The following is a 23,440-nucleotide window of genomic DNA, read 5'->3' on the forward strand; positions in this document are numbered from 1 at the left end:
GGACCCGAATCCCGAATTAGATTTGGATGCTACATGTTTATGCTTTAGATATGCTTGACCTAATAAGAAAAATTGATGCTCCAAGAGGATGAATGGATCATTACCTTTCCAGGCTTTCATAATTTTTGGTAAGTTGAATGTGCCCAAGTCCATGTCCTGCACCTGGTCTGGTAGAGTTGCAACCCCCTTAGGAATTATGTGGAGCACAATGAGGGGAAAGGGTGGTTGAGTAAATGAATTAGGAGGTGATATATAAGAAGGAGAAGGGTTTACAATTAGTTGAGAACTGTGGTTCCACTACATACAAGGAAGGTCCACTGGGCTCTTTCATTTCAACCTTCGTTAGTTGATATGGAGTGGAGTTATTAGAGGCATTTAATGTTACAAGAGGATTGAATCGAATCTCTTTCACTACCTTCTTCTCTGTTGCATTCTAACATGGAGGGGGTTTCACTACCTTCTTCTCTATTGCATTCTAACATGGGGGGGGGTTTCTTAGGGTTATGACAACTCCTCTCAACCACTGTAAACCCATCATTGAATTGAGATGGTGTTGATTCTAAGGATTCAATCTACTTCACTAATGGGAAGTCACGGTATAAATTCTCCTACTTGTGACACCTCATACACCTAAATGGAATGTGTCCATAGTCAACGTCTCCTTCCGCAACTCATCTTGGAAATAGATGTTAATTGATTCTGAGACAAGCTTAGATATATTCATGTACATGCATATAAAATATATCGTGCCTTCTTTTTTGCCTCTAACACTTTGAAAAAATGTCCTATGACATTATCTATTCCATCCAATGTCTCATCTTCCTAGAACTCTCTTGGTAATGGATACATTTAGATCCATATCAGAGTTTGTTAGGACTCTGGACACCACATATCTCCACAATGGTATGATATTGTCCACTTTGGGCCTAAGCCCTCATGGATTTGTTTTTGGGCTTTACCCCAAAAGGCCTCATACCAATGGAGATATTTTTCCATCCTTATATACCCATGATCCTCCCCACTTCTAGTCAATGTGGGACTTTGGTCGTATACCAACAATCCTCCCCTCGAACAAAGGACCATCGAGCCTCCCCTCAAACGATTATCCATCCGTCCACTCTCTACCAACCAGGATTCTCCGCTCCAATGCGTTGGAAGCACACGCCTTACATGGAAGCACCACCTGCCTCGAGAGCTTGCTCTATCCCAGGTCAACTCCTCTTCACCATGTTGGGACCAAGACACGTCCATGAAGAATCTGGAGCACACCGCCTGTCTAACCGAGCTCATCCACGGATCCCATCGTGATATTACCGGGGCCCACCACCTTTGTTCGGCATTCCGAGGATTCATCCACTTGGCTAACTTCGGGGCATGGCTCTGATACCACTTGTTAGGACTCTGGACACCACATATCTCCACAATGGTATGATATTGTCCACTTTGGGCCTAAGCCCTCATGGATTTGTTTTTGGGCTTTACCCCAAAAGGCCTCATACCAATGGAGATATTTGTCCATCCTTATATACCCATGATCCTCCCCACTTCTAGTCAATGTGGGACTTTGGTCGTATACCAACACAGTTGCCGTGAAGTATTCCTTGATGAAACAAACCATTCAGTCCAAAATTTGAGATAAAGTCTAGTAGAATTAAAGAAGTATGGTCCATTCTCAAACACTTTGTCCCTATCTTCTAAGCTAGCAAAAATTATGGTGAAGAAATCGTTGGCACCAAGCTCCAACATGATGTGACCCTTCTTCTTCCATTTCTTTTGGATGCATTGGGTTAGGGCCTTTTCAGATGGCCAAATGACCAAAAATTTCTCTATGAGGGCATGATCAAACTCGCATTGTATATATTCTCCAATGTGAGTAGACTGGACTTCAAATTTAGGATCTCTTGTTACTATGGGGAAACAACTTCCTAGCCTTCGTTTCTTAGCATGCCTGGAAAATTGTTGCAAGTTTTGTTGATCAATATTTATAACTGACCCAAATAAATTCAAATTTGTAGTATTATGCCGCTCAGGAATTTTACCATCCACTACAATCTAGATGTAGGAGGGAATATGCTCCCTCTAGTGGCATGCATCATAGAAAGAGAAAATTGTCATGGCACGAGGGTTCGCAATTTTTTTTCGCTAGGGCTTTGTAAAGCACTATCACTCTGATAGCACATATACACATGTGCTTTTGGAATTTTTCTTGGTGATATGGATAAAATTTATTTATATTAAATCGTTAATAAATATCATTGTGCATACTTGAAATATGTGGCTTGACATGTAGCACCTACAACATCTTCTCAAATATTGGCACAAAACCAAATGCAATATGAGAATATTTCTTCATGTTCTCCCTCACTTGTTTAGAATGCCAATCTTGTTATTTTTTTATGGTTGGGTAGCATTAGATGAGTGTTCTAGTCTCGACTTTGGTTAGAGAGGCTAAAAAACACTAGAACTGTAGAACCTAGAAAATGTTTCAGGATAAAACACCTAGAGATGGCTCAATTAAGTGAATTAGTCAATAATTAATTTTTCCTAAGTCTAACTTAGGAAAAATGATTAATTAATGGGAATAAATTGAGAAAGGTGAGATTTCTCTAAAACCTCACATGGATGGACTCAAAGATTTAATCTTGGTCATTGATGAAGATTTAATCTTGGTCATTGGTGAGCCAACGAGAAATTATAAGAGGAGGGTGATTGGGTTGGAGCAAAACATACAGGGAGAGCAAGTTTAGTTTTACAGAGAGTAGCATTCAACTAGAAGAATTTGATCTAGTAGGAAGTAGGAGCAAGAGGGAGATCAATAGTAGATTTATGGAGGAGGATTCCAAATCTCAAAGATTCAGTTGAGAGAGGGATGAATTTTCCTTAAGAAGTTGTGCAAGGGATTCATAGGAGAGTTAGATTTACCAGAGGAGGAGTTGATTTAGTTGCTCGAGGCCAGTATAAATTCTAGGAGGCCAAGAGAGTCACTTCCAGGGTAAAAAATAAACAAAGCTGCAAGATTCACAATGTTCTGGAGGCAATCCGAATTAGGCTATGCAGCAGCTCACGACCATTTTGTGTAGCCCAAATCAACTAGATTTCATAGTAGAATCAATTGTGGTGTTGAGGTATTGGCCTCATAGATATTTTTCCAGTATTTCTCTCATATTAGATTGCTAGAGTAAGCATCCAAATTGTACTCAAAATTTATGCCGCTACATAATAATGAAAGCCTCATCTGCTGCAATGGTTTTCCTGCATCAGATTTTTCCGGGGACATTTGTCAAAAAATAACTATCATATTTTTATGTGTGTGTTCTATATTTCTCAGACAACATTTTTATTGTGAAGAAATTGTAGTGTGATTAGTTCATTATTTTTTCGTAACAAAATAAACTGCATAATCAATCCAATTAGAAGAATTATTTCCAATTGCTACATTTCAAGGAAAATTTTACAAATCTCACATGGGTCACCCTCTATACCTCACTGCATTGGGTCAAACCACATTAGGCCCCACTAGTAGGTAGGGGGCACGGACACAAGTAGCAAGAACACCAATAGATTTTGACTGTTGGGACTTCACACATCAATGAATAACATTGTGCACTAGCACTTGATATTTCAAGGGGATTCAAGCCTCTAGAGCTACCCAATGATGGGTGTGATCATTTGGTACTCTTTAATATTAATCTTCCAATGAATTACTAGTGAAAAGTGCCAAATAACCATGACTAACCTCCTCCTATGGTACATGCCCTTTATTTAACAACTTTATGAATTTGATTATGACTCTATGACGGGGGGGTGTTTTAGCCTAAGTCAATCTCAACTTTTGAGTTTTAGATTGTTCCATGAATAATCCATTAAAATATATAAATATTGAAAATTACAAAAATTTAAACAAAATTTTAATTTAATATCAATAATAATGATAATAAATTTATTTATTGTTAAATTTTGTATCATTGAAAATTTTGAAAGAGAAATACTTAAAATTTTTAATAGTTATTAAATAATTTAATAATAAATTATAGAAATGTATTATACATATTTAAAAAAAATAAATTTATTATTTATGTAAGCTAAATATATATTTATTAAATTTATTTTGGTTAAAATAATTTATAAAAAAATATTTTTTTTTCTCGTTAAAACTGAGCTAATTATATTACAAAAATGTCAAAATTACAACAAAAATTACATCTGGGCCGAGGCCCTGTTTCTTCAAAGAGAGTTTCCATGAAGATATCAGTCATTGCTAACCTTGCAGAGAGATTCGACACGGTGAATACAGAAATCGACACGATGGATTCATGACTTGACACGGTGAATACAGAAATCGACACGATGGATGCATTACTTGACACGGTGAACATAATTCGACACGATGTATATAGAAAACGACACGGTGAATATGTAGACTGACGCGTGGACTGAGACTATGGTGATTTGGACCGACACTGCGAGCATAAACCCCATGAAAAACATACAAAATAAGCAAAATGAGATGGTCAGAGAAATTCATTCCTTGCTGCCCAGACTTGGCGTCTTCTGAATTAGTCTTCATCCGTGGTGTGAGGCTCATCTTTTGCAGGACCCTTGAGCTTTTCCGAATCTTCCTTATCCTGGCACGAGCTCCTCTGAACAGGTTCACTGGGGCCGGCCTCATCCTTCTGAACTGGACGCCTGAAGTCGACAGTGGGAGTCTCCATATCAACCCTCGGAACATTCACAGTTTCCAAGCGCCCCCGAATACTGCTGCAATGCTCCACGGTGACCGAAACTATCAGAGTGTTGTTTGCAAATGCACAGGGGATTCTGTAACGAATGGCCGGGTGTTCCGTGTGACCACACTCCGGAATGCCCCAGCTTCCTCTAACATTGCTGCCCGGAGGCCTGTTTTGCTCAGAGGTAATCTCTATATAAAAAAAAAAAAAAAAAAAAAAAAAAAAAAAAAAAAAAAAAAAAAAAAAAAATATTAACTAGTACAACTATATAAATTAAATTGTTGGTAAATGTCAATATGCATCAATCCATAATAATAAGCATTAAAACACTTACTCCATGATACATCTCACATTGTCAATTTTTATTTATTATTATTATTATTATTTTAATCAGGATTAACTAAATTATAACTTTATTTTAAACTATTATCCTTATTGTCCCAAAGGGGTAGCTTAATTGGTAATAGTAGTGTGAGCGTTGAGAAAATTGAGAAATCCAAGGTTCAAATCCCTCAATATACATCTTAACTAATTTATTTCAATTTCAACTTCATGCATATGTATATGGAGAGAAATTAAATGAAAAATTATTTTAATGTTGATTGTAATAAATTATTTCAATGCTTAAAGAGAAGGGGTAATTAAAAGTAAAAAAATTCAAGGAGATATGTAATTACTTTAATTCTTAATATCAAATTAATATGTAGTATCTAAAAAATATTATTAATAATAAAAAACTCCTCATAAATAAAATATTTAATACAAAGAGTTAATTAATATTTTTTTCCCCTTGGAAAAATTGTAATTTTCATTAAGATAGGAAAATTACATGTTGTAGATGCTATAAGCATATGCATAATTAGTGGCTGTGTGCCAGTCCAAAATTTAAGAAACAAAATATATGTGCTCCATGCAGGGAGACAATCCTTAAATAAAAGTGCTGTGTATATAAACTCAAAATTTTGTTACTCTACGCAGAGAGTATTCCTAAAAACATGTGTTGATTATATATAAGCATAATAAATATGAACACTAATAAACAGGTCAAAAATAAAATGATTTCAGGCTCTTGTTGAGCTTGTGCTGCATGGTCCATGTATGGGTGGTGGTAGTATTGGTACTATTCTCCTTCTCACTGCTTTTGGATCATCCAGAGGTTGCATGGCTTGATCACTGCCGCTTTGGAAAGTTTGTCAGTGAGTGTGTTCCATTCCCTGTAGATATGGTGACAAGAAAAGTTGTCAAAATATGAGATGAATCTATGTACCTCATCCAATATGTGTCACAATGTGTATGCATGACATGTTGATGTTTTGTTAATCCAATTGTAGACAATTTTCGAGTCACCAAAAACTTGTAGTTTATGACAGTTTTTTTCAATTGCAAATTGAATGAGGTTTTCTACAGTGATAAGCTCTGCATAGTTGTTTGTGCCATTTCCAAGTCCCATTGAATATGATAGAAATGTGAATACGAAATATATAGTGCAGCCTCACCCCCACATCCTGTCTCTTGTGCAGATCCATCAAAATATGCCCAGGGTTGTAAGTGATCAATGGTTTCAGGGATAATAGTTTTCGGAGGAGAATTGGCCTCGTCCTTAGGTAATGCACTGTAGTCAGCTATAATTTTGGCTATGATAGTTGGCCAATGGGGGACAGAGTCTTGAAAAGTGGTGCAGTTCCTAGCTATCCAAATTTCCCAACTTATGAGTAGGGGGAGGTTCCTAGATTTAGGAGGTGACACAGATGACCACTAGATTTCCCAGGCCTCCTTGGTGGTCTATCCCTCCAATTGGTGGATGAGGGTGTGTGAGATAGAATGGAGCTCCAAAGTTCAGTTGTGATGGGTCATGAGAGAAAAAGGTGTTCTAATGTTTTAGTGTTGTCCTTGTAAAGGCAGCACTAATATGGTCCATATTACCCTCTTCTGTTCAAGTTGTCTCTTGTCGGCACCTTATTCTTCAATATGGACCACATGAGTAACCTAGTTCGAGGAGGTGCCTTGAGCTTCCACATTCCTTTCCACCATGAATCTATATGAGGAGGCTTATGCTAATTGGCCACCTATAGATATCCTTCTTTTGGGGAGTACAAACCATTTTTTGAAATGGCCCATGTTATCTCATCCTCCCCTTCTTTTATTCAGATGAGATTCAGTGAGTGTTGTTGTGTAGGTGCTCCAAGCTTGGTGCCACTATCTAGGAAGGAGCAGGTTATGGGCTGACCTCCACGCTTGGTGTAGGAAAGTTGGTCTCTCCTAATCCACAATGTGCATTATGTGTGTGATTCCTTTGTCGCTAAGGTTCTGGATAAATCCTTCAAGTAGCAGGTGAGCATTCCCACATACTATCCAAGGGTCATGACCTATTCGAACATATGTCCCATCAGATATTATCCAAGTAACGTCGTCGCGTATGAGAGCCATTGAATTCAGAACCACTTTCCATATATTTGAGACGCAAAATTTGTTCTAGCTTGTTTGTCTCAGCTAGTCCAATGGCCTTAATGGTTCAATATACTTAGCTGTAGCAATTTTGGTCCAGAGGCTATTAGTGGTGACTAGTTGCCACCCTAACTTGGCTGCAAGAGCATAGGAGAAATCCCCCCAATTTTTTATACCCCAACCTCCCCATTTCTTAGGGATAGATAGGAGGTCCTAGTTTGCCCATGCATATATCCTCCCTGTTTATTTGCCTTTCCACAGGAATCTGCAGTACAGGTTTTGTATTTGGTTGAGGTTGCCTCTTAGTGTCCATGCGAGGGACATCTAGTATATAGGGGTGGCCTCCAGAACCGCTTTGATGAGCACCAATCTTCCGGATCTGGAAAGATGCTTATGATACCAAATATTGGGTCTTTTCTCGAGCTTGGAGATCAACCATGTCCAGTCCACAATCTTATATCTGAGAGGTTGTAGTATTTATCCCAGGTATTGGAGGCCTTCATCTAACTGCATTAGGGTAAATGGGAACCTTTGAATTGCAAAGTGTATCTCATGGGGAGAGCATTCAGATACAGTTATGGTGGACTTTGAGTTATTAATGATCATGCATATAGCGATTTTGAAAAGATTGATAGCACGATGGATGGTGGTAAGGTCTCCTATCCCCCCATTTAGAAACATTATAACATCATCCACGAAAAGGAGGTGAGTAATCGTGCATTTGTCTGTTATCCTAATTCCCGAGAGCCTGTGTCTATGATGCATGTCCTTGATCAGTCTGCTTAGTTCTTCCATGACTAGGCGGAAAAGTAGGGGAGATAATGGGCATCCCTGTCTGAGACCTCTTTCAAAGCCAAAGAAAGGAGATGCGACCCCATTTATCAGTACACTAAAGGATATATTGGTAATGCAACACATGATCCATTTAATGACTCCCGCAGGAAATCCTAAATGAGTAAGAAGCATTGTGATATAAAGCGAGCTTACCCGGTTGAAGGCTTTAGAGAGATCAACTTTGAGGATCATCCCTTTGATCTTCTTAGTTTGAATGGAGTGCAGTACTTCCTGGGCTGTCCCTGTGGCCTCATGAATCTAACAATCCTCTAAGAAGGCAAATTTTTCTGATCATATGTGGGCGGATAGGATGGGGCAGAGACTGTTAGAAATGATTTTGGATATGATTTTGTATATGCAATTACACATAGAGATGGGTCGGAAATCATTGAAAGATGATGGGTTTTCAGTTTTGGGGATGAGGGAAATGAAGGTGGAGTTGATAGCCCCATGCATACGGCCAGTCATCCTGTAGTCCTCAATAACCTTGAGTAGATCTTGTCCTAGTAAGTCAAAAAAATCTAGATAGAACTCTACTAACCACCCATCTAGACCAGGGCTCCTGTCCTTCTTAAACCATTTCAGATCGGCCTCTAGCTCCCCCAAAGTGACTTCTCTATAGAGATCCATAGCATCCTCTTGTTTGATGAACTGAGGAAACAGCTGGGCTACTCTAATGACCTCTGCTAGGGTAGCAATATTGGGGGCCTAATAGGTAGCCAGGGAGGCCAAGTGAGGGAAGGTGTCTACCTTAACTCCTTAGTCATTTGTCAGTTTCCATATGGTATTTATAGCTTTCCTTCTATTAGAAAATTTGTGGAAGAATTTGGAATTATCATCACCTTCCTTCAGCTAGATAGCTTTGCTCCGCAATCTCCAGGTTTCCTCCCTTTCCTTAAGAATGTTTCCTCGCTTGGCTCATAGTTCAGTGAGCTTGTCTCTGAGTTCATTTGAAGGAAAGGTGCCCCCACTATCGTCCTCCAGATTGTCTATCTCTAGCTTGATCTTATTTAACAGATGTTCATCTGCGCACCTCTATTTGTGAGCCCATATCTTGGATATCTTTTTCAATTCCTTCAATTTGGCCATGAACCCTTCAATGATGTTCCCTCTATTCGCAGGTGGGTGGGCCTTCCAAAAGTCTGTGACGATGTGGATGTAGGAGTTATCTTTCATCCATGTGGAGTTGAATTTGAAAGGTGCTCGAGGTTTGCTAACATTACCCTGGATGTCAAGGTAAATTAGCAGATGGTCTGAGAGGCTACCCGATCCCACCCACTGGTGATAAGTGAAGCCCTGCTCTAGGAATCGTTCCTTGATGAGGAAACAATCTAGTTTCCTGGCAAGGCTGTCCTCCCCACTTCTTCTATTCCTCCAAGTTGGGGCGAGTTTGGTAGATAGGATATCAATGAGGTTGTGCGAATCTAGGAGCTGCTCAAAGAAAACCGTTAAGGGTTATCTTGAGCATGGTGTCCCCAAGACTCCGAGTAGCCTAGAGAGAAGTTAACGTCTCCTCCTATTATGATATTATCAGATTGTAAAATATTGGTTGTTAAAAGCCTCTCCCAGAATATCTCTCGATGATGGCAGGCCCATAAATGTTTATCGTTCTGATCTCTGACCCCAGCTCAACAGAGTAAATGTCCGCTCCAATGAATCCTGTTCCCCCCCAAGTGCGCTTTAGATTTATTGAGCAAGGGTTGTACCCCATAGCGATCCCCCCCGAGTGGCCATGTACATCAATATCTTGGAAATTCCATCTTGGGAGCATGGATTCCATAAGAGGGGAAATTATATTGGCCACACCCAGCGTCTCTTGTAGGAATACCAGATCAATCAACTCCTTCTGGAGAAGCCTCCACAGAGCTAGTTTTTTCTCGGGACTAGCAATCCCTCTGCAATTGATGGAGAGAATCTTCATGGGGGAGACAACTGCAGGGGCCTCTGTGCTATAAGGACCCTATCAAGTGTAAGTTATTTTCCAGTGGATACCTCCTTTCCTGCCTTCTGTTTAGCTTTAGACAAGGAGGAAGGTCTGCCTCGAGGAAGTTTCAGAGTGGTGGAGGGAGGGACAAGTCCAATGCCTATAGCATCCTTCTTTGGTGACCGGGTATGCGATCGGAGGTGATATCTGTGAGGGGTGAAGTCAGATCCCAAGTTCGATTCCCATGGTGTCTCCACATAGGTGGTAGGGGTAGTATGGGATGGAACAGGTACATGAGAGTTGAGGGGGCAAACTGGGTGATTAAGGCAGGGTTAGGCTTGTCCGAGTCCTGCTTGGTTCCCATATAGGTATCCTTATGAGCAGATGTACAATAATTAAATGGAGAGAAAGGAATAAGATTGGACATACTTGAAGATAGCGCAACTCCATCGGTCGCCTTAGACCTGGTTAGCGGAGGTGAAGGTGGCCGAAGAGGTGCTTGCTCGCGCTTCTTTGGAACCGTCGAGGCGAGCCTGGATCCATTTGCATCAGTGTCCCTCTGATCGACCCCATCCGAGTGTTTCGCCTGTGGCTGAGCTCCCCTAGCTGTAGAGGTCTTCCCTTTGTTACCCATCTTTGATTTCGCGAGAAAAGGGAAGTCCTTATAAAGGTGTCCCACCTTGTGGCATCACCTACAGTGCAAGGGGACGCCCTCATAGTCCAGAATGTGGATCCGGTTATAGTTGCTCCATAGAAGGGTGACTTTTTCTTGTAACCCTCCTCTAAAGTCGAGATGAACCAGAATCTGCGCATAGGTCATGACTCCTGTAGAGAGATAGGATCTATCATAATCTAGGTATATACCCAGAGAATTCCCGATTCTTCTGAAGATATCTTCGGTCCAGAAATGTAGAGGCAACCCAGGGAGGCAGACCCAAATTGCCCTCGCCCCAAGTTATTCTCTGTCCAGATCAAATAGTAGACTCCATCTTCTTAACATAACTGGGGCATGTTCGATGTGCCAGAAAGAGGATAAGACCCAATTGGTGTGTTCTGCTCGCGCGAAGCGCAGGGAAAACCATCCACAAACAAATGTTTGAACAATAGGCAGATCAGCCAGGTGATGGCCCCATATTTCCACAACCAACTTCTTAAGTCTTGCTGCAGTGTAGTTCTTGCCCCTGACTCTACCTACCAGGACTGTCACCGCCATGTCCATGGTATCATGCCACTGAAAGTCTTCTTCCCAATCAATGAAAACTTCATGTGCCTTAGGCTTGACACACCTTTTCTTCTTCCCAAGACCAGGCTCAACGCCCTCTGCACCCTCAAGGGTTTCTTCAATATTAGGGTTGATAGGGTTAGGGTCAAGGTTTGGGGATGGCGGAGCTGGTTCAGAAGGGAAAGTGTCCGGGAGGTGAGGGATGTTGGTATAGCTTCCAAAGGGGTGTATAGGCTCCAAGGGCGGGGAAGAGGGAACCAGATAGGGTGGGGCTTCTCTGTGCAGAGCCTGGGATGGAAAATCTTAATGCCATGGCATTTATGGGAAATCCGGGTCTTTGTGGACCTTGGGTAAATTTGTCATTGTGCTCTACTCACAAGCATAAAAGTGTTTCTCATCTGAGAAAAGTTGTCATACCTATTGTTGCAGTTGCAGTTACTATTGTACTGTGTTCAGTTATAGGAATCTTGTGTAGACTAAATCACAAGAAGAATATTCCTATTAATGCTGGGGCATCCTTAAATGTGGGGCATCGAAGAATTTCTTATGAAGAGCTCATCATTGCAACAGATGGATTTAGCGACGCCAACTTGTTAGGAGTGGGTACTTTTGGGAAAGTGTACAAAGGCGTTTTGAATGATGGGACATTGGTTGCCATCAAGCTTCTCAATTTGGAAAGGGAAGGGGCTCACAAGAATTTCAAAAAGGAGTGCAAAGTTTTGAGTAGAGTCAGGCATCGAAATTTGATTAGAGTCATAACCTCATATTCAGACCTCCAAATGAAAGCTTTGATATTTCCATTTATGCCAAATGGAAGCTTAGAAAAGTGGTTATATCCTAATGGTGAAGTAGAAAGTGGTTTGACATTGATTCAAAGGTTGAATATAGCAATAGACATTGCCCAAGGTATGGTATATCTCCATCACCATTGTTTCATGCAAGTGATCCATTGTGATTTGAAACCAAACAATGTGCTTCTTGGTGAAGATTTGACAGCATATGTAATAGACTTCGGGATTGCAACCATATATTTTGCAAATAGTGAGGATTCAACTTTCACTTCTACACTTGCACTTAAGGGAACAGTGGGCTACATTCCTCCAGGTATTATTTGAGCTAGATGGCATTTTAGACAATATTATGAGTTTCATATTTTTATTAAATATTTTGAACTATAAACCTTATGACCAGAATGTTTGAATGCAGAATATGGATTGGGTGGGCATATCACAACAAAAGGTGATGTTTATAGCTTTGGAATATTTTTATTGGAGATGCTCACTGGAAAGAAGCCTATTGACAACATGTTTGTGCAAGGAATGAACTTACAGAAATGGGTGGGTAACCATTTTCCAAATCAACTAGGGGAAGTGGTGGACAAGACTTTATTGAGAGGCGCTAGTACAAGCACTCAAGCAGATAAAGATCTTAGCTGCCTCAATCAATCCTTAAGCATGGGTTTGCTTTGCACAAGAGATTCTCCTGAAGGACGACCTACTATGATGGACATTGTGGGCACACTCCAATCCATTAGAGACACTTTTCAAGGCATTGGTGGCATTCCAAAACCGCAATCAGATTTCACATGTTTGTTGGGTGATGCAAGTACAACTCACAACAATAACAATGCTAGCGGAGGCCAAAGCTCTTCTACATTCTAGAGTGTTGTAAGAGAGCAATCACTGTGTCACTAGACTATATAATAATTTGAGTCTATTGTCATTATCTGCCTGTAGTGTGAGTTTTATTTTCTTCTTTATTGTTGCAAAACTAGTCTTATTCCCCTCCTTTTCTATGGATGTCTATTGTTGAGCACATGTGGGTCTAAATATAAAGTTACATTATCCATCCCTTGTTGACTTGTCTCAGCTTGCCTTTGGCTGCCCCATGAACCATTGGGAATTGACATCATGTATTCATCAATGGCTGAGTGATGAAGGTCTTGGAATCTAATCACCAATCTTCTTCTTTTGAAGGAGTAGACATTATAATTTTGTAACTTTATCTGCCAAACCTGTTGACAGTGCGAGCATATGATTTATTTTTTGCAACTGGAACATCCCTTTGATTTATGTTTGCATATACATCACATACATTATTGGTGCTGAATTGTATCTACATATAGTCTTCACTATTGGTGGTGAATTGGATCGATATATAGTCTTCACTATTGGTTTTACATTGTAGAATACTGACAAATTTGTTGTCCTGAGATTTATTGTCTTTTACTGAAAAATTCAACTCTGCAATTTTCTGGCAATGGCATAGGCACATATATCTTTTTGGAAGGATAACACGCACCTCACCTAAGATGCTGATTCTTTCCCACGCACCATTCTAATGTATAACCATACAAACTATCACTTCAAACAGCACACCGAACTCCCCGGAATAACAAATGAATCAAACCTGAATTAGAATGAAGTGCGTGCTTGTTGGGTGATGATATTCAACTCCTATCCTTCATACACACTCAATCTGATTTAGATACTTACATTCATACTTTAATGCAGCGCATGCGCATGAGTTGAGACTGTTTTCATTGAATTTAGCAACATGCGCCATTTAACAACTGCTGATAACTCTGGAAATCGCCCAATTTAGTGACCCTTACCTATTAAAAAATCCATAAAAAACTGAGTCTAATTTATGCAGGAAAATAAAAATAAAAAAATTTACTCGAAAAATGTCAATAATATGTGAAACAAAACAAAACTGATGATTAAGCATGCCTAAAATACTCTCAAGGTTATGCATGTTTAAAGACAAAATTTGAGGAATATTTGACACAACTAATCTTTAAAATCAGCGCCCAAGAACTACATACAAACACAGTTTATCCAGTAATTACGCAACCTCAGAAACACTGAAAATAAATGATACTTTGACCATCTTCGCCTTCCATGAAATGCCCCATTTGACCAAGTTAAAAGTTGATTCATCTTCCATATAAGAACACCTCCTTCAAGCTGATTTGAACTCGCATATTCGTGGCCTCTTGAAGTAACAATCACCATGCCTAAAAATCAAATTTTCGTGTAATACAGTTAAAACTGGACATTATTAAAAATAATAAGTGCACAAATGTCTAGATATACACAATTGTGAGAGCTACTAAAAATAGTAACCCCTCTAAATAGTCAGGAGTATAATGCCAGAAAATAAATATATGTCCGATATAGGAATGCATGTTTTTGGACGTATTTAGCACTTAAATTGATCATTTCTCTCAAAGTGAATTGGTACGTTGAATTGCTCCTCTTGCATGCACTAAATCGATACCATTAGTAACATGGGACATTGATCTGCTTTATGCATTGACCTTCGCCATATTGAATAAAGTATAGATTACATTCTTTCTCATATTCTGCTTGTATCATTACCTACTTATTTGTGTGGTTTTGTGACATAACGATAGTAAGGTGGAAAATTTCCTAGTGAAATTCTAAGGATGGGTCTAGACCTCTCTTACCCATTTACAACTTAGTTCTTGATATCCCTTCAATTTTATGTTTTTGATATCCTTTCAATATTATGTTTTTGTCAAAACACCATGAATAGAAGTCTAGTTTGACTTGAGCTATAATAAATGTTTCTTCAGTATGATATGTTTATTAGAATTCAAATGACTAACTTCTCTTAGTGTTAAGAATATAGGAGAATTTGAAGAGCTATGTAAGGAATTCTTTGATCAAGAAGCAACTACTAGCAATTATTGTCTTGGGTAGTCTAGAGGAATCAATAATGGCTATGCAAGTAATGCTTCACTTTGTTTCAATTAGATTGAAATGATGCACCGGAAAGCATATGATTTTTTGCAGTCTGTATTATTTATTGATGGAATGCCTATGTTCTCCAAGTATTTGGATTCATTTCCTTTCCCATGCTACATTATTTTGAAGGACATTTATGCTTTCCCAAGGACACTGGAAGATTTCTTAAGACTAGTATTTAAATGGAATCTCCTTTTCTCTAGTCCATTCTTTTTGTAGATTTTAACATCCCCTGGATAGTTTGTTGATTGAATTAAATTGTGATAACATCTGGGGAGGAAATTATTAGAATAGTGGAACTTGAGTCATGCTTATGAAATGTGGAAGATGGATTTTTGGAAAACCTATCATGGATAGATTTTTGCTTTTGGATGTTCATTTTACCCTGATTTGATCAACCTATTATCTGTTAATCAATAGTCAACTTTGCATATAATTTTGGGATTTACTAGATCTTGCTTCAGTAAGTTATGAAGGGGTTCTTAACTGAATTTGGTCCTTAATGGACATCAAATTAATTTTCAATTTCAATTCCATCTTAAGAAAGGATGAATTACTAGTCTCAGACACCTGTCATGCATATAGTTTATTGTATCAGATATCTCTCTGCCATGCTTTGAGTTTAATGTAACATATATATTTATGATTAAAAGAGAAATTATTGTTTGTAGATGATAATGAGTAAAAGTTGTTTAGATATTGACAAAAGTAAGCAAGTGGTGGTCAAGATAAAGAACTTCCCCTAAGTCACATTTCTTGTTGAATGTTATGAATTTCCTACAAGATCAGCTAATGCTACCCTGGATGGTGGCATTTGTTGTTGAAAATTTGAATTAGAAGTATCCTCCATGTCTTCCCACTCTTATTCAAGTTTCTGACATACCAAATATGTTCAAGTAGATGATTGTGGCATTTCATACTCTCTAGAGAATTGAATGTATGTTTACAAATATTTGGATTCTGCATATGCTGGTTGCATTACTTGGGATCTTTTATTTCTATTATAAGTCATTACTTCTCAGTTTTCCTCCCAACTATTGTGTGTCTAGGAGGTTTAAGTGCTTGTATATAGTATATATAAAATTTATAACAATCATATGTTCTTTTGATTCAGCTATTCATGTTAGCATTGAAGTTAACGATCATATTTTCTTTTGATTCAGCTATTCATGCTAGCATTGAAGTTTATGTGTGCAACCTAGTCATGCGATTTTGATGAACACTGTTTGTCAACTAAATTTATAGTAGCCAGACTTTGGTGACCAATAAATTGGAGTATGAATAGCTCCTTTGGATTTTATATACTTCCTTTATGAATAAGGATAGAGGATGAATTTGTGTTATATTACTTTTCTAATGTGAAAGCTCTTGAATACAATAGCAACTAGGCCATTATTTCAATGCAACATTTACCTGCCATTAATAATTAGTAATTATCCATAGTAGTACATGGGCATTCAGACTAAATCATTACTTATGAATGACTCGTTAGGTGATCTAACTATTCAGAATTGTTTTGATCTGTTGGATGAGAAGACTCATGTAAATTTATGTTTTGCAGCGGTTCAAGTTAACATAGCTAAAAAAAATCTAAGATGACCATAGGGAAACAATATTTCACCTTTCCACCTTGTGACAAGAATCAATATCCGGCGACTATATGTGATCCATACTGCATGATTATGCTACTTATAATATGGTCATACAGGCTACCTGTTACCTTCCATATTTTTGGGTTTGGATTTAAGAAACATCAGAAAATTTCAGGGACCATAAAGAACCAAATATTGGTCTCAAGGTTTTTCCCTAGTTCCTAATTGAAACGGAGGAAAGTGGGTCTTTGGTTCTTGTTTGGTCACTTGTTTGTAAGATTTGTTTCATTTAATAGAAAATGCTAAGCAAATTGAGAACATTAGGCTCGATAGAAGCAAGTAATAAAAGGAAGAATAGAGGCAATTGTGGTGTTGGCATTTTGTGCCCGTTCATGTTACAATTGGAAACATTTATTGTATCGATTGCTATCTCTTTCATACTAAAAGTCTTATACCATTAAAGGATTCTTTTTTATTTTTTGTTTTGGATTTCTTAAGCTATGTAGCTCTCATAAATTTGTAGTACCTTTTATTAATTTTGGAGTCCTCCATGCCCTAAGTTCATTGTTGGAGAAGGAAATTTGATAGTGATAGTGGGAAGCCCTCTGACCCTAAGTTTGTCTTCTTCAAGCAACATAGGAAGAAATTCATGGGAAGAAAGTCCCAAAAGGGTTGAGGAGTAGTAGTGGGCAGTTGAGAGATGTTCAAAAATAGAATTGTGAAAAACTCGACAAGATTCTCGATGTGTTGATGTGTTGAAGGACTAACAGTGAATGAGAGAGAAGGTGGAGCCGAGTTTAGTGGCCTAATGGATTTGGTTCATTGATAGAGGCAGATTGGAGTTGTTGTAGATCGGGAGCCGAAGGACCAACCAAGTGTGTTCAAGGTACGAATGAGGGGAGACAAGAGAGCGCGCTACATCAACCGGATGAGCAGAGTATCTTGTTTAAGGTAGATTGGTGGTTGTCATGACAGACACCAAGCACTATTTGTTTGTATCTTGTATCAGTGAATGTATGAGGGCCATTATCCCTGGTACAAGATCCCTAGACTATTGTATTATCAATTTGATTAATACAACAAAGTTGGGCTTTCGTAAAAAGTTATCTATATTTTGTGCACTAGTAGATTTACTATTGTATATTATTCCACTGTGCATAGTCTCGTTGTGAGACTTGGATTGGTAGCATCAATGATTGTAATATTCTAACCTAGAATCCAGTATCATGGAAAAACAACATGGTATCAGAGCTTTTGAAGGTCTAGCGAATCAGAGTTTGCACAACAAAGTAGCTCAGAGGGAGCTAGGATCGTCTAGATCATGGAGCAAAGGGTTCAACTAAAGACATGGAGATGTGCTCTTGACTGGCTTGGCAGCAAGATTGGTTGGGATTTTTGGTGGATTGGCAGTGACCTTGGTGAACAACAATATTTTGTAGGGAGGATTGTTGATCATGGACTTCCTATGAATTTTCATGGATGGTTGGAACAACTAGAGGATTTCTTTGGGATGGACAAGATCAACATGATCGACATTGTTTCATGTGATGGATTGGATGTTGGTAGGCTAGTTTCTTCATCATACTGTGATGTTGCATATCCAAAAATGGAGGGATGTGCATGAATCTAGGAGGATGAGTGCTTGCAGGACTAGGTTGTGGTGATGATGGCACGTGTTCGACCATAGCTCAGACTGAACTTGTAGGACACGAGATCAGTGATAGTTTGAGCTAGTGGCCAAGTAGAGATTGTGTAGACAAAGGGATTCTAACTTCAGAGGGAGTAGCCCTATGAAAGTGTTGAGGTCTTCAAGTTCAAATGAGATAAGGTAGAGTTACTACCGAGATTGTAGGGTTCATTCTAGAGAGTATGTTGCATGATGTATACCAAATGGGCTAGTGGCCTTAGTGATGATGTTGATGGATAATTCCTTGTGTTGGAAGTACCTCCCTCACTAAGAGGGAGTGTTGAGATTTGTAGCTTCGAAGGTACTCCAAACCCTAGGCTAGTGGGTTTTGGAAGAATTAACACACAAAAGTGACTTGTGGGCTAAGAACCCAAGCTTATGGGCTTTGCACCCAAGCATGTGGCTATGAAACCATGGTGATAATTGATGGTTTAATTGGTGGAGATGAAAGAGGACCTCTAGAGGAACTAGGGGAAATGGAAATAATCCAAATCAGAAGTCTAGAAGTTGAGTTATGAATTTTTAAAGATTATGTGTTGGCTTGTGGAAAATTTTTAAGGTTGGTTGTACTTTAGGAAAGCCCTAGAAGAGGGCTAGAGATTGCCACATGAGAAGATATAAAAACGGATGAGGAGGATCCTCATTCGATCATCCAACAAGGGAATATTTTCCTCATGTGAAGATTGAAACAATAAGGCTGATTTCCCTGAGGTAGCCGCAACTTAGAAGGAGAGGAGAACAGTGCTAGTTTGGGATGTGTTTGGGTCTATTTTCGGGTTTTGGTTTGTAGGTGAAAGCAATGAAGAAGAGGAGACTAGGCCAAGTTGGTGGAGGCTTATTTTAGGCACAAAAATCAGCAGTAATTTCCCTAATTGCAGACCACATAATTTTGTGTGAATGAAGGTGGGAAGAAGGCCTATTTAAGGAGGTCGAGTATCCTGCTAGGCTCCTAAAACAAGTCAATTGTCTCCAGTTAGAGCACAATAAGGAGGATTATTGTAGGTGGGAGGAAGTCTAGTTTATGTAGGGATAAATTCCCTCACCAGGGCCGAGTTCTTCGGTGAGGTCAACTCAGATTCTAAGAGGTTTTGAACGACATATTTTTTCAAATTCAAGGGTATTATAAGAGCACATTATGGATGTATTCAAGGAGGAAAGGTGAAAGTTGGTTGTTGCCAATGATTTTCCTTCCAGCCAACAACTGCACTAAATCCCAACCCTCATTTTTGTGTAAATATTCCATTTCATCAACCATGACCTCTTTCCATAGTTTTCCATCCTCTGAATCTACTACTTCCTTGACAGTTTTGGGATCATCATCAGTACTAGATAAAGAAAATTTTGAGCAAAAAGTAGCTAGAATATACCTTTCTGGCTGCCTTATTTTTCGAATTTATCTTCTTACAGTTGGAGTTTTTGGCTCTTCATCTTCTGATTACTCTTCTGTTGTAGAGTATGTTTCCTCCTCCTTTAGCACAAACTCTATCTTCCTAGGTTCCTTCGGTAGGAATTCCATGTTTAATAACATCTTTCACCTCTCTAAACACCACATCGCGGTTGTACACAACCTTCCTTGTTTCTAGGTTGTAAAGCTTATAACCTTTTAAACCATCCTTATACCCAATAAAGATGCACCTTTCAGATTTACTATCCAACTTGGTTCTTTTCTCTTTTGTAACATGTACATATGCATCAAATCCAAATACCCTCAGATGTGAAAGAGAGGGTTTCTTACCAGTCCATACCTCTTGTGGACTCTTATCCTCCAACGCTGATGAAGGTGATCAATTAACCAGGTAACATGTAGTCTCCACTGCCTCTACCCAGAATTCTTGTCCTAACTCGACACCACTGAGCATGCTTCTTTCCTTTTCCATCAACGTCTTGTTCATTCTTTCTACAATTCTATTTTATTGAGGTGTGTATGGAGTATTATTCTGTCGTGCTATACCACACTTCTTATAGAAATATTCAAATTCCTTCTTGCAACCGTTATCTGTCCTCATCACCTTTATCTTCTTCTCTGTATGGTTTTCCACCAGAGCCTTAAATTCTTTAAACCTATCAAAGAATTCAAATTTCTTCTTGAGGAACTATATCCATGTATTCCTTGAGAATTCATCTATAAATGATACGTAGCACATAGACTTACCCAGTGATGGAACTGACACAGGTCCAAACACATCACTGTGCACAAGCTCTAATATCAATTTCACCCTCTTAGCACTAGAGGGGAAACTCACCCGATTATTCTTTCCATATACACAATTTTCACAGAAATCAAAATCCATAGAGAAATTAGACATACCTTCTACCATACCATTACCATGAAGTATTCAAAGGCCCTTCCCTCCAATATGTCCAAGCCTTTGATGCCATAACATGGTATTTTCTCTAGAGACCACTAGATTTTCTGCTCCACTTTGAGGAACCACAAAACTGTTGCACCCATCAATAACAGTGCAATGTTGAAGCTTGTATGGAGTTCCAATCCTAACTCCCTGCATCAATACCAATGCTCCCCAAACCATCTTGCAGGTATCTTTCTCGAACACTGTTTTTACACCTACATCATCCAACTTACTTATAGAAATCAAATTTTTTGCCAATGCAGGAATATGTAGAACACCCAGAAGTGTTTTGATCCTTCCACCTTGCAACTTCAACTTGACTTTTTAATGACCGATGATTCTAGCCTTCTTGTCATCCCTGAAGAAGACATCACCACCATCATATTTATCATACTCGTAGAGTGACTCCCTGTGGGGAGTGAAGTGAAAGGATGCACCTGAGTCAATCAACCATGTCACATGATCTACATGTGTACTTGAAGAAGAAGCCAAGTACACATCCCCACTTTCATCTGAGGTGGTTTTCGCCTCTGCAAAAGGAGCATCATCAGATCCCTTTCCTTTCTCAGGAGCTTTAAATCTACAATCCTTTTTGAAGTGCCTTTCCTTTCCACATTTCCAGCACACCTTTACAAGTTTTCTTGGAGATTTAGACCTCCCTCTAGATTTAGATATCCCACTCGAGGATTTTTTTTTTTTTTTTTTTTTTTTCTGAGTTCGTCCTTGTACAGACAAGGCATTACTATTATGGCCCTCCGTATTTTTCTATCCCATCTCCTCCGACAGGAAGGATGAGACTATTTCATCAAACTGCAAGGCAATTGCATTGCTAAATATTGCATCAACCAGACTATCTGACGAATATGGTAGAGAACACAACAAACTGATGCACTTATCTTCATTTGAAATTTTTATATCAACAGATAACAATTGGCTTACCACAGTATTAAAGGCATTCAGATGATTTGTCACTGAGTCTCCATCCTTCATCCTCAGGTTATACAACTTTTTCCGTAGGAACAATTTATTCACCAGAGACTTAGATTGGTACAAAGTCCCTAACTTGGCCCACAAAACCTTCGCCGAAGCTTCCCCTGTTATATCCAACAATATTGAATCTGAGATACACAACCATATTGTGCTCTTTGCCTTCCGTTCCAACTTCTTCCAGTGTTTATCGGACATTACCGTTGGTTTACTACCTGGATCTACCGCAATCCATTGATATTTATCCACCAGCAGATCCTCCATCTTGAGTTTCCACAACTCAAAACTCTGACCATTAAATTTCTCGATCTCTATCTTTCCACTGCTCTCCATATTCTTTCACCACAAGAATCGATCTTGCAGATATCCTAATGAATAGGATCTACCACAGGCCCGAGAAAAACCCCTCAGCAGCAAAGGCGTCCCCTTGAAGCCAAAACAACTCTCATACCAAACGTAGGTTTTAACCTCGTACAAAAATTACCCGCGTACGAATTCTTAAAACAGAAAATAAACAATGGCGAGTGCGTAAAACATAAAACATATATACACAATATTTTCCCATGGATCCCAAAACCGAGACTACCAGATTGATTTTTCATTATATTCCTTTCAATGTTACAATACATATATATACATGCCAAAGCATCCATAAACTCCAACCATTAACCCTGGATTAGAAAATAATTATAGTGCCCATGAACAGATCTTCAAAATAACATGGGAAGAAAACCATCATGCCCAAAACCATGTGTGAAAACCATGCACAAAACTATAGGTATTTTTGCCCACCTAATCAGAGTCCAAAAAAAATTTCCCCAGGGCGATGCCCCAGACCCTATAGAAGGGGGCTACCGCCCCCCCTGTTGTGCCCGATGCAACGAACAGGGGGGGATGTCGCACCCCCTGTGACCCCTTGACACGTGAGTCTAGTTGTGGAAAGAATATAACGCACACCTAACACGCTCAACCTTGGGACCCCTATTTCCTTGTCTTGTAATGACCTTTGACCTCTCAAACTTCATCAATAGTTGGAAAAATCATTACTCAAGTTCCTTAGTGGGAAGGCCTTGATTAAAATGGATATGATCTTCCCTCCCAAAATATATATACTAGAAAATTTGGTTATCTAAAAATAGTGTCATTTTTAAGAATTCCTACATTACTTCTAGATATGTGGCCATGAAAGCCCTCTCTCTTTGTTTGCAATTCAATAAAGTAAAGCTAAAGGATTGAGGCTCATCTTTAGATATTATAGAAATATTCTATATGGATCTTCTCATTGCCCCTCAACACTTGCTCCCTTTCTTGTTCAAGGACATCGTACAACTAAAATGAATTGGAAACTCAACCTCCCAGATAATGCATTTGAAGAATGGATTTCCCATCAAGAGAAATGGATCTTATTTTTTGATGGGGCCTCTAAAATGAATCCAATAGTGGTAGGAGGGGGAGGGAATTGTTATCACCCCAAGAAACTCTCCTAGGTTGTATCTCGGATATGCTCGGGAACATTACAAACTCAACATGATGTTGGAAATGGATGAATGGAAGGAATGATGCTTGTCCAAGCCAGATAACCACTTCTACTATGCTTAACTCCAGACATGGGTGAACACCCCCAGACTACAAGGCTTTAGACCACCAATTACTCACAGTTTGAGGATTAGGTGAGTATGGAGAATACTGACCACACCAGCAGATGCACAAGACCATGTGATGGCCGACTGCAACCAGTAAAAAGGCCTGCAAATCTATTTCCTAATGCACAGACAGGATGACAGCTCTCTGGCACTAAGTTAACAGAAACTTGCATAACACATTCAATGATACATACTAGAATTCAACACAGAGGTAGGATGACAGCTCCTCTAATGTTAAACATCAAGAGTACATGA

At 39.0% G+C, this 23,440-nt stretch overlaps 1 protein-coding gene across 1 annotated transcript; it reads left to right on the forward strand.

Annotated features, from left to right (window-relative positions):
* The first annotated feature begins 11,463 nt into the window (after positions 1-11,463).
* On the forward strand, positions 11,464-12,813 carry LOC149173306 (putative receptor-like protein kinase At3g47110). The gene is made up of 3 exons (XM_089426651.1): positions 11,464-12,058; positions 12,140-12,256; positions 12,359-12,813. The coding sequence occupies exons 1-3, from the start codon at positions 11,464-11,466 to the stop codon at positions 12,811-12,813; spliced, it is 1,167 nt and encodes a 388-aa protein (XP_089282777.1).
* Positions 12,814-23,440: the final 10,627 nt, after the last annotated feature.

This window comes from Pinus tabuliformis, chromosome 4_2 (assembly GCF_031772625.1).
Source record: "Pinus tabuliformis cultivar Carrire ecotype Pingquan chromosome 4_2, CPIR1, whole genome shotgun sequence".
Classification (NCBI taxonomy): Eukaryota; Viridiplantae; Streptophyta; class Pinopsida; order Pinales; family Pinaceae; genus Pinus; species Pinus tabuliformis.